At 46.1% G+C, this 13,490-nt stretch overlaps 1 protein-coding gene across 1 annotated transcript in view; it reads right to left on the reverse strand.

Annotated features, from left to right (window-relative positions):
* Positions 1 to 13,490, reverse strand: part of LOC106611870 (bifunctional heparan sulfate N-deacetylase/N-sulfotransferase 1) — a 93,242-nt gene that overhangs the window by 9,374 nt on the left and 70,378 nt on the right. Inside the window, exons 3-6 of the mRNA XM_014212488.3 lie at positions 8,838 to 9,911; positions 2,848 to 3,330; positions 706 to 793; positions 290 to 444 (exon numbers count right to left, since the gene is read on the reverse strand). Coding sequence (XP_014067963.1) covers positions 290 to 444; positions 706 to 793; positions 2,848 to 3,330; positions 8,838 to 9,389 — 1,278 coding nt within the window. The 5' untranslated portion in view covers positions 9,390 to 9,911. The remainder of the gene's footprint in view (positions 1 to 289; positions 445 to 705; positions 794 to 2,847; positions 3,331 to 8,837; positions 9,912 to 13,490) is intronic.

The raw sequence follows: 13,490 nt of genomic DNA on the forward strand, positions 1-13,490 counted from the left end.
TCAGAGGTGTTAGCATCGTTAGAATTTCAGAAGGGGAGGGGACATTCAGCCCATAGCATACAAAGAGAGAGGGTGGAGCTCTTCACTCCAGTTCCGATCCACGTTCTAGCTCTTCTCTTAACAAATATGGACCCAGAACTTAATCGAACATCTGACCAATTATGCAAGACTTTAGTTCTGGGTTAACCCGAGATTAGGCTAACGTCAGCATTTCTAATGAGGAGCAACACAATGATGTGGGCTAACTGTTAGCATCCCACTGCTAGCCCCCAGACAGACAGAGACTCACCATAGCGAACCTCTTGTTGAGCAGCATCTGTTCAGCTAGCACTGACTGGTTGTGGAAGAGGTGGGGCTGCATGTGGCTCCACATGTGGGGGAACCACCAGAACTCCTTGACGTAGGAGAGGAGCAGGTCATCCCCCAGGTCCTCCTCATCTGACCCTGGACACGAAGGGAGAGGAGAAAAGGTAAGAGGATGGGAGGTGTGCAGAGGGAGGACAGGGAGAGGACCGGACAGAGCAGGAGAGTAGCAGCGAAATAATGAAGAGACGGAAAGGGGGAGAGAAAAATGTTTGCCTGATAAACAGTGGAGTGTGGTGTATGCCCTCAAGTTATAAAAGGAATATGTATACTGCTTGGATTTGTTAATGTGTTCAGTAATGCTGGTGTGAGTTTCATACTGCGGGCCCCCGTCTGTCTTACCGGCATGGAAGAACTTCCCTGAATAGCCCAGGTTGAAGGTGAAGTTGGGTACATGGTTACGCAGCTCTCTCTGGGTCTCCAACAGGGCCTGACACAGGGAGGAAGGGGGGTGAGCAAGGCAACACACACACAGCTCATCTTGCTGGTCTGTAACTCGCTCCCTGTTCACATCCTCATCAACCCCTGGTGGCCTCTATTCTGTCCTCCATTACGTTTGAGGTCTCTCTCCTCTACTTTGAGTTTGTTTAATTTATTCTCTGTATATGAATCCACGCTTCATCTCTATCTTTCTCCCTCTGTCTCTCCTGCCTTGTCATGTTCCTTCCATAACCTCACTGTTCAGATGCCAAGAGATGAAGGAAGCGATATAGTCCTGGTATTCTAATGTTCTACCCCTGCACATGAGAGGAGGTACAACTCTGATGAGGGATGCAGAACAACGCAGACAACCAAAAAAAGTCCTTCTATTCTGTGTTGAAATATGAATGGATATGGTTCTTGAGAAAGTGTGTCGCCCTATCGGAACGCTGAAGCCTGTCAACTCTGAGGAGCCTACTGAGATGAATACAGAGAGCGAGGGGGTTGGAGGGAGAGAATAGGTTTAATATAATACTTGGAGCGGCAAGATGCCTGTGATGTGCTGTACCAACCCACTTACGAAGTCTTCGGAAAGTATTCAGACCCCTTCCCCTTTTCCACATTGTTACTTTACAGCCTTGTTCTAAAAATAAAAAATAAATATATAAAAAATCCATCAATCTACACACAATACCCCATAACAACAAAGCGAAAACAGGTTTTTAGCCAATTTTGCCCAAAAATATATAAAAACAATACCTGTGATAAATTCAATTGATTGGACATGATTTGGAAAGGTCTATATAAGGTCCCACAGTTGACAGCGAAGGTCACAGCAAAAACCAAGTCATGATGTCGAAGGAATTGTCCGTAGAGCTCCGAAACAGGATTATCTCGAGGCACAGATCTGGAGAAGGGCACCAAAACATTTCTGCAGCATTGAAGGTCCCCAAGAACATAATGGCTTCCATCGTTCTTAAATTATAGAAGTTTGTAACCACCAAGACTCTTCCTAGAGCTGGCCGCCTGGCCAAACTGAGCAATCGGAGGAGAAGGGCCTGGTCAGGGAGGTGACCAAGAACCCGATAGTAACTCTGACAGAGCTCCAGAGTTCCTCTGTGGAAATGAAAGAACCTTCCAGAAGGACAATCATCTCTACAGCACTCCACCAATCCAGACGGAAGCCACTCCTCAGTTAAATGCACATGACAGCCCATGAGAAACAAGATTCTCTGGTCTGATGAAACCAAGATTGAACTCTTTGGCTTGAATGCCAAGCGTCACGTCTGGAGGAAACCTGACACCATCCCTACGGTGAAGCATGGTGGTGCCAGCATCATGCTGTGATGTTTTTCAGCGGCAGGGACTGGAAAACTAGTCAGGATTGAGGAAAAGATGAACTGAGATCCTTGATGAAAACCTGCTCTAGAGCGCTCGGGACCTCGGACTGGGTCTAAGGTTCACCTCCAACAGGACAACGACCCTAAGCACACAGCCAAGACAATGCAGGAGTGGCTTTAGGAGAAGTCTCTGAATGTCCTTGAGTGGCCCAGCCAGAGCCCGGACTTGAACCCGATCGAACATCTCTGGAGAGACCTGAAAATAGCTTTGCAGCAACGCTCCCATCCAACCTGACAGAGCTTGAGAGGATCTGCAGAGAAGAAAGGGAGAAACTCCCCAAATACAGGTGTGCTAAGCTTGTAGCATCATACCCAAGAAGACTCGAGGCTGTAATCGCTGCCAAAGATGCTTCAACAAAGGTCTGAATACTTATGTAAATGTGATATCAGTTTTAAATGTTTATACATTTGCTAAAATGTCTAAAAACCTATTTTTTCTTTGTAATTATGGGGTATTGTACGTCGATTGCTGAGGGAAAAAATAAATTGAATACATTTTAGAATAAGGCTGTAACGTAACAAAATGTGGGTCTGAATACTTTCCGAATGCACTGTACCTGTCTAATAATGCTTAATTACAAACATATTATACAGCATAATTACAAGGTCTCAGAGATGGAAACATTGGAAATTTACATTTCCTTTTTCCAAGTATATATATCACCTTAACATCATCCACCTTCATCCTCGTGCCCTCCTTCCCCACAAAGATGTCATCTATATCGACGAGTAGGTGTCGCTCCAGGGAGAGAGAGAGCCTCTTTCCCGTCAGGAAGCCCACCGCATCCACAAACACCAGCTTGTGCAGCCAGAAGTTGAGGTTGTTCCCAAACAGAACCCTCTGGATCCCGTCATGGAGCCCCAGGTCCTGCACCACGGAGGGAAGCAATGCGGCCATCGTACCCAGCGAGGGGACACTCTCGGCGGACTGGGTCTTGGCTAGGAGGACGGGCTCGTAGGTGGAGTGGTTGGACTGGAAGACGGTCCAGTCGTCACCGGGGAGGGGGCCGGGGAGGGGTTGGCCGGAGCGCGTGATGAAGAGGAGGGGGGACTTGGAGTTGACCGTGCAGTCTTTCAGGCCCAGGTTGGAGTGGAGGAAGAGGGGGAAGCCTTTGAGCTGGGCGCTCAGAAGGCTGTTCTCATTGGCCTACAGGAGGGAGGAGGGTGGTCAATTACATCATCAAGAAAGGACAGAGAGTTACAATTTCATTCCAGTAAATTCTATTCAGATCATTGTCGATAGAAATTTGTTGCATTGCATTGAATGGACAAAACTTCCAATCATGTGGAATAGAAAATCCTTTTAGCTCTGTGGAATACATTTCCAAGTGTCACCCTATTGAATAAGCTTGACTATGAAATACATTCTTTAGAGATGAAGGGGGTGGTAATTCAATTCATTAGATCCTATGGATGTCCAATCTCTTTCTCCTAAACTGCCTCTCCCAATCCTCTCACATCTCCATGGCTACTGTCGCTCTCTCTCGCTCTCTCTCACTCTCACTCTCTCTCTGTCTCTCTCGCTCTCTTACTGGAAGCTTAGTCAATAACTATCTTACATGGCTGTGTGGGCGTCTAAGAAAACAATGTTATTAAGTTAACACTCACCCACGCACACTGAGGATGTTCCCACACACAAAAAAGAATATTAAAGCAACTTTCCCCCAATGCCCACGGAAGTATGAAACATATTCCTGTTCAACATTGATGATGTCATTGAGATTAATTCTCTCCCCATGTACATTTCTTGCCCTCACTTTCTCTCCCTGATAGACTGATCACAAACCCCACTAGATTGACCAGGTATTCATGCTTACCCACCTACCACTCCTCCCTCTACCTCTGCTCTTTCACAAGACCTGCAAACTGTCCTTTGGTTACCAGGCTCTACTGGGATTACTGAGATAGAGAAATATAGAGACACAGTGAGAGAGGGGAAGAGAGAGAGAGAGAGAGACAGTGAGAGAGAGAGAGAAAGGAAGAGAGAGCGAGAGAAAGAGTGAGAACGAGAGAGACAGAGAGCGAGAGTGAGAGCACGAGAGAGAGAGAGAGCCTACCATAAGATGAGGGACAGTGTCTGACAGACAAATCAACCTGCACATGTCCTCTACTGTATGCTTATTGTTATTATTCAATGTATGGTTATTTTCAACCCTTTGTTATTGTTGTTACTGTTGTCCCGTGGACAATTCTGATTCTTATTATTTTCATATTGTAAATATCCAAAGTAAGCTTTGGCAATATGTTCATTGTTACGTCATGCCAATAAAGCAAATTGAATTGAGAGCACGAGAGACAGAGCGAGCGAGAGAGCGAGAGAAAGACAGAGGACCAGTGAGAGAGACAAAGAGAAGAGAGAGCATGAGAGAGGAGAAAGACACAGAAAGAGAGACACAGACAGAGACACAGAGAGAGAGAGGAAGAGAGAGAGAGACGCAGCACGCAAGAGAGAGACACAGAGAGAGAGGATGAGAGAGACAGAGAGAGAGACAGAGAGAGAGAGAGAGAGAGAGAGAGAGAGAGAGAGAGAGAGAGAGAGAGACAGACAGACAGACAAGTCTTTCTCACCCTGAGGATGTCAGTGATATCTATTACCTTAGGGAGGAAAGAGGAATGAAGAGAGATGGACTGATAGACAGATGGAGAGTTGGAGATAGAGAGAAACTCTGTAGGGTGTTTCTGACCTGGAAGACATAGTACTAACCTTAAAGCTAGAACCCTTAATTGAAACAATAACAAAGCATCACGCCACCTCTGTTTTGGCAACAAACAAAAAAAATGTGGGATGGGCCAGAAGAGATATGGATGCAAGGACCATCCACATCATTAAAATTATAGTTTTAACCATGTTTACACTTGTTTTGTAAACAAGCTTATATTTTGGGTTCTGATGGGGTACAACAGTCGATCTAACCTCACGAGGCATTTAGAAGTTATATTCTTCAAGAATCAATGGGTATATGTCATTAATTTATAAGCTACACTACCGGTCAAACGATTTAGAACACCTACTCATTCAAAAGGTTTTTCTTTATTTTATTAATTGTAGAATAATAGTGAACACATATACTGAGCTGGCTGCTTTTCCTTCACTCTGCAGTCCAACTCATCCCAAACCATCTCAATTGGGTTGAGGTCGGGGGATTTTGGAGGCCAGGTCATCTGATGCAGCACTCCATCACACTCCTTCTTGGTAAAATAGCCCTTACACAGCCTGGAGGTGTGTTGGGTCATTGTCCTGTTGAAAAACAAATAATAGTCCCACTAAGCCCAAACCAGATGGGATGGCGTATCGCTGCAGAATGCTGTGGTAGCCACGCTGGTTAAGTGTGCCTTGAATTTTAAATAAATCACAGACGGTGTCACCAGCAAAGCACCCCCACACCATAACACCTCCTCCTCCATGCTTTATGGTGGGAAATACACATGTGGAGATCATCCGTTCACCCACACCGCGTCTCACAAGACACGCGGTTGGAACCAAAAAGTTCCAATTTGGACTCCAGACCAAAGGACACATTTCCACCTGTTTAATGTCCATTGCTGGTGTTTCTTGGCCCAAGCAAGCCTCTTTTTATTATTGGTGTCCTTTAGTAGTGGTTTCTTTGCAGCATTTGAACAATGAAGGCATGATTCACACAGTCTCCTCTGAACAGTTGAGGATGAGATGTGTCTGTTACTTGAACTCTGTGAAGCATTTATTTGGGCTGCAATTTCTGAGGCTGGTAACTCTAATGAACTTATCCTCTGCAGCAGAGGTAACTCTGGGTCTTCCATTCCTGTGGCGGTCCTCATGATAGCCAGTTTCATCATAGCACTTGAAGGTTTTTGCGACTGCACTCCATATTGCCTGACCTTCATGTCTCAAAGTAATAATGGACTGTCGTTGCTCTTTGCTTATTTGAGCTGTTCATGCCATAATAATGACTTTTACTAAATACAGCTATCTTCTGTATCATTGAGTCAATTGGAGGTGTACCTGTGGATGTATTTCAAGGCCTACCTTCAAACTCAGTGACTATTTGCTTGACATTATGGGAAAATCAAAAGAAATCAGCCAAGACCCAGAAAAAACAATGTCGACCTCCAGAAGTCTGGTTCATCCTTGGGAGCAATTTCCAAATGCCTGATGGTACCATGTTCATCTGTACAAACAATAGCAAGCAAGTATAAACACCATGGGACCACGCAGCAGTCACACCGCTCAGGAAGGAGACGCCTTCTGTCTCCTAGAGATGAACGCACTTTGGTATGAGAAGTGCAAATCAATCCCAAAACAACAGCAAAGGACCTTGTGAAGATGCTGGAGGAAACAGGTACAAAATGATCTATATCCACAGTAAAAACTAGTCCTATATCGACATAACCTGAAAGGCCATTCGCCAAGGAAGAAGCCACTGCTCCAAAACCGCCATAAAAAGCCAGACTACGGTTTGTAACTGCACATGGGGACAAAGATTGTACTTTTTGGAGAAATGTCCTCTGGTCTGATGAAACAAAAATAGAACTGTTTGGCCATAATGACCATCGTTATGCTTGGAGGAAAAGGGGGAGGCTTGCAAGCCAATGAACACCATCCAAACCGTGAAGCACGGGGGTGGCAGCATCATGTTGTGGGGGTGCTTTGCTGCAGAAGGGACTGGTGCACTTCACAAAATACATGGAATCATAAGGATGGAAAATTATGTGGATATAAATGATCAGTCTATAATTTTAATAGTAGGTTTGTTTGAACAGTGAGAAACAGAATAACAAAAAAAAATCCAGAAAAACGCATGTCAAAAATGTTATAAGTTGATTTGCATTTTAATGAGGGAAATAAGTATTTGACCCCCTCTCAATCAGAAAGATTTCTGGCTCCCAGGTGTCTTTTATACAGGTAATGAGCTGAGATTAGGAGCACACTTTTAAAGGGAGTGCTCCTAATCTCAGTTTGTTACCTGTATAAAAGACACCTGTCCACAGAAGCAATCAATCAATCAGATTCCAAACTCTCCACCATGGCCAAGACCAAAGAGCTCTCCAAGGATGTCAGGGACAAGATTGTAGACCTACACAAGGCTAGAATGGGCTACAAGACCATCGCCAAGCAGCTTGATGAGAAGGTGACAACAGTTGGTGCGATTATTCACAAATGGAAGAAACACAAAAGAACTGTCAATCTCCCTCGGCCTGGGGCTCCATGCAAGATCTTACCTCGTGGAGTTGCAATGATCATGAGAACGGTGAGGAATCAGCCCAGAACTACACGGGAGGATCTTGTCAATGATCTCATGGCAGCTGGGACCATAGTCACCAAGAAAACAATTGGTAACACACTACGCCGTGAAGGACTGAAATCCTGCAGCATCCGCAAGGTCCCCCTGCTCAAGAAAGCATATATACATGCCCGTCTGAAGTTTGCCAATCAACATCTGAATGATTCAGAGGACAACTGGTGAAAGTGTTGCGGTCAGATGAGACCAAAATGGAGCTCTTTGGCATCAACTCAACTCGCCGTGTTTGGAGGAGGAGGAATGCTGCCTATGACCCCAAGAACAACGTTCCCACCGTCAAACATGGAGGTGGAAACATTATGCTTTGGGGGTCTTTTTCTGCTAAGGGGACAGGACAACTTCACCGCATCAAAGGGACGATGGACGGGGCCATGTACCGTCAAATGTTGTGGATGGGTATTCCAGCATGACAATGACCCAAAACACATGGCCAAGGCAACAAAGGAGTGGCTTAAGAAGAAGCACATTAAGGTCCTGGAGTGGCCTAGACAGTCTCCAGACCTTGTGGAGGGAGCTGAAGGTTTGAGTTGCCAAACGTCAGCCTCGAAACCTTAATGACTTGGAGAAGATCTGCAAAGAGGAGTGGGACAAAATCCCTCCTGAGATGTTTGAAAACCTGGTTGCCAACTACAAGAAACATCTGACCTCTGTGATTGCCAACAAGGGTTTTGCCACCAAGTACTAAGTCATGTTTTGCAGAGGGGTCAAATACTTATTTCCCTCATTAAAATGCAAATCATTTCATAACATTTTTGACATGTGTTTTTCTGGATTTTTTTGTTGTTATTCTGTCTCTCACTGTTCAAATAAACCTACCATTAAAATTATAGACTGATAATTTTTTGTCAGTGGGCAAACGTACAAAATCAGCAGGGGATCAAATACTTTTTTCCCTCACTGTATATCATTCATTTATAAGTTATACTCTTCACTAATCAGTGGATATATATCATTCATATATGGAGCTAACTGATATGTATTTTTTTGTCCGATACCGATTTGTGGGGATAACACTTACCGATACCAATATACAGTATCTGCCGATATAATGTTTTAGGGAGATGAAAAATACTTATTTTTCCACCCAGTTCTCATAAATTTCCATCCAAAATGTAAATTGTCCAAGAAATATCTAAAATGTTGATTTATTATATTGTGAAATGAATGAAATCATGAGATTGTGTTGGGATCAGCATGAGATTGTGTTGGGATCAGCATGAGAATGTGTTCGGATCAGCACGAGAATGTGTTTAGATCATGAGATTTCCCTTTTTCATCCTATTTATTGAATATTGGTTATCGGTGGAGTTATCATCTGATAACAATACAGGCTAGTGCTAAAAGGCCAAAAATGTATGTAGCAACTAAGGATTCTGACCTTAAAGAAGCCGATGATGCCCACTCCATATTCCACACAGTACTTGTCCAGCAGCTCTCTGTTCCAGGCGTCCAGGTTGACGTACTTCAGGATGTTCTCGTAGATGACCAGCGTGAAGCGTCCGTGCTCCTTATCAGTTAACGTGGGCATGTCCCCTTTACCGGGAGAGATCTCCGTCCGGTACCGGAAACGTCCCGACTCCAGGATGGCCACGATATCCTGGCCCAGCTGAGAGTACTGGCTCTCTACAAACACCAGCACCACAGGGTCTGTCCTCACCCCTCCTTCGCCCCCGGGCCCCCCAGACACCGCCCGCACTGGGAGCAGGCGCGACGGGCTCACCCGGAGGTCATCGTAGACGGCCGACGCCCCCTCGCCACCAGCCACGCCCCCTCCTGAGTGCTCGAGCTCCTGTTTCGCGCCGTACAGGAAGTACGCGGAGACGAAGACGCTGACGGTGCAGAAGAGGAAGAGGAGGAGCAGGGAGGTCTGGAGGGGGAGGTGGCGGACAAGACGGACCAGCCGACGCAGGCGGGACACACATCCCAGCATCGTCACGCACACGACTGAACTACTGACCGAAACGGGCTTCTTGGTAGGGTAGGGTAGGACAGGATAGTGTAGGCTAGCCTAGTGAAGGCTTAGCATAAATAAATCAGTCCAAAGTCAATGTTGTTTTTTCCAGTCTTCTGGTTAGTAATCCACAGGCTATAGAAGCAACAGCAGCACCAGCAGCTTGAGCAGCTACTGGGGATAGAAATTAGATGGTTTCACCATATTGGTTCTCCCACATACTGTGTTGCTGATTATGTCACCATGGCAGAGATGTGGGGGGTCTCCGTCCTGGGGGGGGCACTGCACGCCAGGGAGGGAGGGGAGGGGGGAAGGAGAGGGGGAATCAGAGCAGGAGAGGGAAGCTAGAGGGCTGGCTGGTCACCTGTCCATCACTGGAACCAGCCAACCACATCCCTCAGGGTTCCTGATTGGTGGTTGATCTTTACGGGGGCGGGCAATGGTGAGGTCACAAAGGTCATCCCAATAGCAACATTCTCCTGGATGGTTTGTGGTTATGACCTAGAATGAAACAAGAAAGAAATATCAAATAATCAAACAAGAGGGCAAAGAAAATTCCCTTTTCATAACTCACACTCATGCCATATTTGTTGTTTGTTTACGTGTGTGGGAGAGGTGTAGGATACAGTGCCGGTGCTCCTCTGAAAGTTCATTTTAAAAGCAGTCCTTGCATTCACCTACGCATGCTATTAGAGCTGCCAAAAACCCCTACACACACACACACACACACATACACACACACCGCACCACCCCACCCTTGGCCCTCACACACACAATCGATAGACAGTGAGAGAGAAAGAGAGCGAGAAAGAGAGCGAGCGAGAGAAAAAAAACTGGAGGCGAGCTGCTGAGCCTGTCTGTTCAGGCATGTAAAGTGAAGCCATGGCCCTTGGGGAAACTCACCTCCTATGCCCCTCAAACACACATAGGATCAGAGGGGAGGGGAGAGAAACAAGCAGCCAAACCGTAACCCAAAAGAAATGAAGCCAGCGGATAGGGACAGACAGAAACCAATGGGAACGTATATCTCTGAATAGCACACTGTCCTATCACACTGCATCTGCGTTGGATGTGCAAGCTAATTAACTCAATCAAATTACACCAGTGTCTTATTGGCTGTTATTGACCATGCTCTGGTCTCTGAGGATACAGTCCTAGTTTAAAACATTCACATAAACAAAGTTTGAAAAAGGTGAGAAAAGCAAAATAATCACCTACATAAAACCATTCTCATTTCTCATAGTGAAAGAACTACTAGAGAAGTGTATAATTGACCACTGACTGCTGTACTCAAAGTACTGCGGTAGAGCTGGGACGATAAACCGGAAATGAATCGACACTGACCATACCAATCACTTATCACATGCATTTTGCCGATATCGTTCATAATGCAATCCAAAAGGTGTTAAAGGGAGAGAATTATCAAAGGTTTATTACTGTACACCACAAAGCATGACACTTCAGAATACATGAGTAGATATCTAACACGGAATGCATTTAATGTGTTATTGATTTCTGATTAGAGTAGCTTGATGGGGGGAAAATCTGATAGCATTCCATGGTTCCCTATAGAATTCCTCATGGTATTCCATGAAGGAAAGCTCAACATAATTCCATATAGCATTCCTTGTGGAATACCATGGAGAAATGCCTCAAATCTCTCCATACAAAACAATCAACTGTGAGAACTAGGCTATACATCATAGTAAAGTCCCCCTGGTATTCCTGCTTCAGTCACAATCTTGAAAGACGCCCAAATCTCCCTCCTGAGTCGTGCTGCTGTGGAGGATATCACACTTCCAACTGAGCCGCTTCCAAATTTCCCTTCTGAGGACCAGAGTTTTTAAACGTAAAAAGAGGCTGTGAAAAAGAGGTGGGTAGGGAGAGAAAGTAACGCTCTAGATCAGACAGAAACACACAGCCCTGCTATGCTGAAGACTCCCGTTCCTTCTGTCAGGAGCAAGGTCCGTGCCACGGCATATAAAAACAAGATTAGCCGCTGCGGCACAGCGCAGAGGCTGCTGAAAAGCAAAGCAGAGGACGAGTCGCTCCGAGAGAGTAGTAAGGTTTTCTCAGGTGGGTGGTGGTTATGCTGCTTTAATAGAAGGTTCCACATATCACTCAACCACAGACATGGCTTTGAGAAGCCAATTCGTACCCTTTTTAGAATATTGTTTTGCTAATTAATCACACTAATGATAAAATGTTATCGAAAGCCAAAGGTCTGAGGGGATACAAAGGCTGCCGTGACACTGATAACATTGGTGGTGACAGAGGTTAGCAGGTGCAGCAGTTCAAGACAATCTATTCATCTATCTACAGTAGGTCTTGGCCAACTCTCAGCAGTGATGACTGCCCCCCAATGTCGACCTTCAGCCTGGGCCACAAAGAACTACAATTAGATCAGATAGGGATGGGAGGGGAGGGGAGGAAAGAGAAAGAGAGAGAGAGAGAGAGAGGACAGACAGACACCCACCCAAGGCCTCCAGCTTGTCTGTCTATGAGGGGGAGAGAGAGGAGAAGACAGCATTAGACTGTAATGTAGGCTAATGGGAAGCGATATGTAGCTAGGTACACCAGAGCTGCATTTACACTGAATGGAAGAACACAGACTGATGGCTGTTCTAACCCTCTCTAGCTCCCCTAACAGGATTTCCTCATCCTCTCTCCACATTCAACAGAGACAGCCTCCCACAACCCCCCCATTCCAAAAAATAATAAAATAAATGTAAAACAGCGGCAAAAAGAAAGAAGAGAGAAGAAGCATGAATATTTTATGTCCTGAGTAACCTGATGGGATGAGGGCCAACTTATCAGCAAGGTTGTACATTTCAGCAGCGGAGATGTGGAGAGCAGCGGAGAGGTGGAGAGCAGCGGAGAGGTGGGAAAAGCAGCAGAGAGGTGGAGAGCAGCGGAGAGGTGGAGAGCAGCGGAGAGGTGGGAAAAGCAGCGGAGAGGTGGAGAGCAGCGGAGAGGTGGAGAGCAGCGGATAGGTGGGAGAGCAGCGGAGAGGTGGGAGAGCAGCGGAGAGGTGGGAGAGCAGCGGATAGGTGGGAGAGCAGCGGATAGGTGGGAGAGCAGCGGATAGGTGGGAGAGCAGCGGATAGGTGGAGAGCAGCGAAGAGGTGGGAGAGCAGCGGATAGGTGGGAGAGCAGCGGATAGGTGGGAGAGCAGCGGATAGGTGGGAGAGCAGCGGATAGGTGGGAGAGCAGCGGCGAGGTGGGAGAGCAGCGGCGAGGTGGGAGAGAAGCGGAGAGCTGGGAGAGAAGCGGAGAGGTGGGAGAGAAGCGGAGAGGTGGGAGAGAAGCGGAGAGGTGGGAGAGAAGCGGAGAGGTGGAGAGAAGCGGAGAGGTGGAGAGCAGCTGAGAGGTGGAGGGCAGGGGTGTGACAAATGTGAACGTTTAAAGCAAATCAAATGACGTGAATTCCAAATTCAGATGTGGTCACATGTGACCACTAGGGGGCAGTGCAGTTCAATCTACCACAGTCCTGGCTAGTTACTAGACAGCTCACCTTACTGCTGTCCCCCAACCACTCAGCAACAACGCTATTAATGTCGTTTTATGTTGCCTTTAATCCATGTTCTCAGTACATGGGACTTCATGTCCCATTTGTCATCAATGTGATGGTTCGTTGCAGTGATGTATGACAGCATGTTCATAGATGTTCAAAAATGGTTGTTAACACCACGTATGTTGTTTGAGAGATCACGATTTGTACTTGCAGAGCAATCATTCTACAATATCTCCAACAGGGCCGTCCCGGTTTTTCAACATGGCATCTTGTAGCCTGGTTCTAGCTATACCATCAGGGCAGTGAAGCCGCCATCCTTTACCACTGACAATGGTTGCATATAAACTGCAATCATTTCTGTAATTAGCGCTGTGACTTTCTCACTCGATCCCTTATTGTACTGCTGCCAAAAATGGGTTAGGTCTCACGGTGCCTCTCTATCAGCACCTGTACTGCCACTGTAGCTCATTTCCACCTCGCAAAGTTTGTATTTCATCACCTTCTCATTTAACTTCTCAAAGTATTGCATTAAAGGACTTCACTGCTATTGCTTCCCTGTCACTTTT

This window comes from Salmo salar, chromosome 09, assembly GCF_965601325.2.
Source record: "Salmo salar chromosome 09, fSalSal1, whole genome shotgun sequence".
Lineage (NCBI taxonomy): Eukaryota > Metazoa > Chordata > Actinopteri > Salmoniformes > Salmonidae > Salmo > Salmo salar.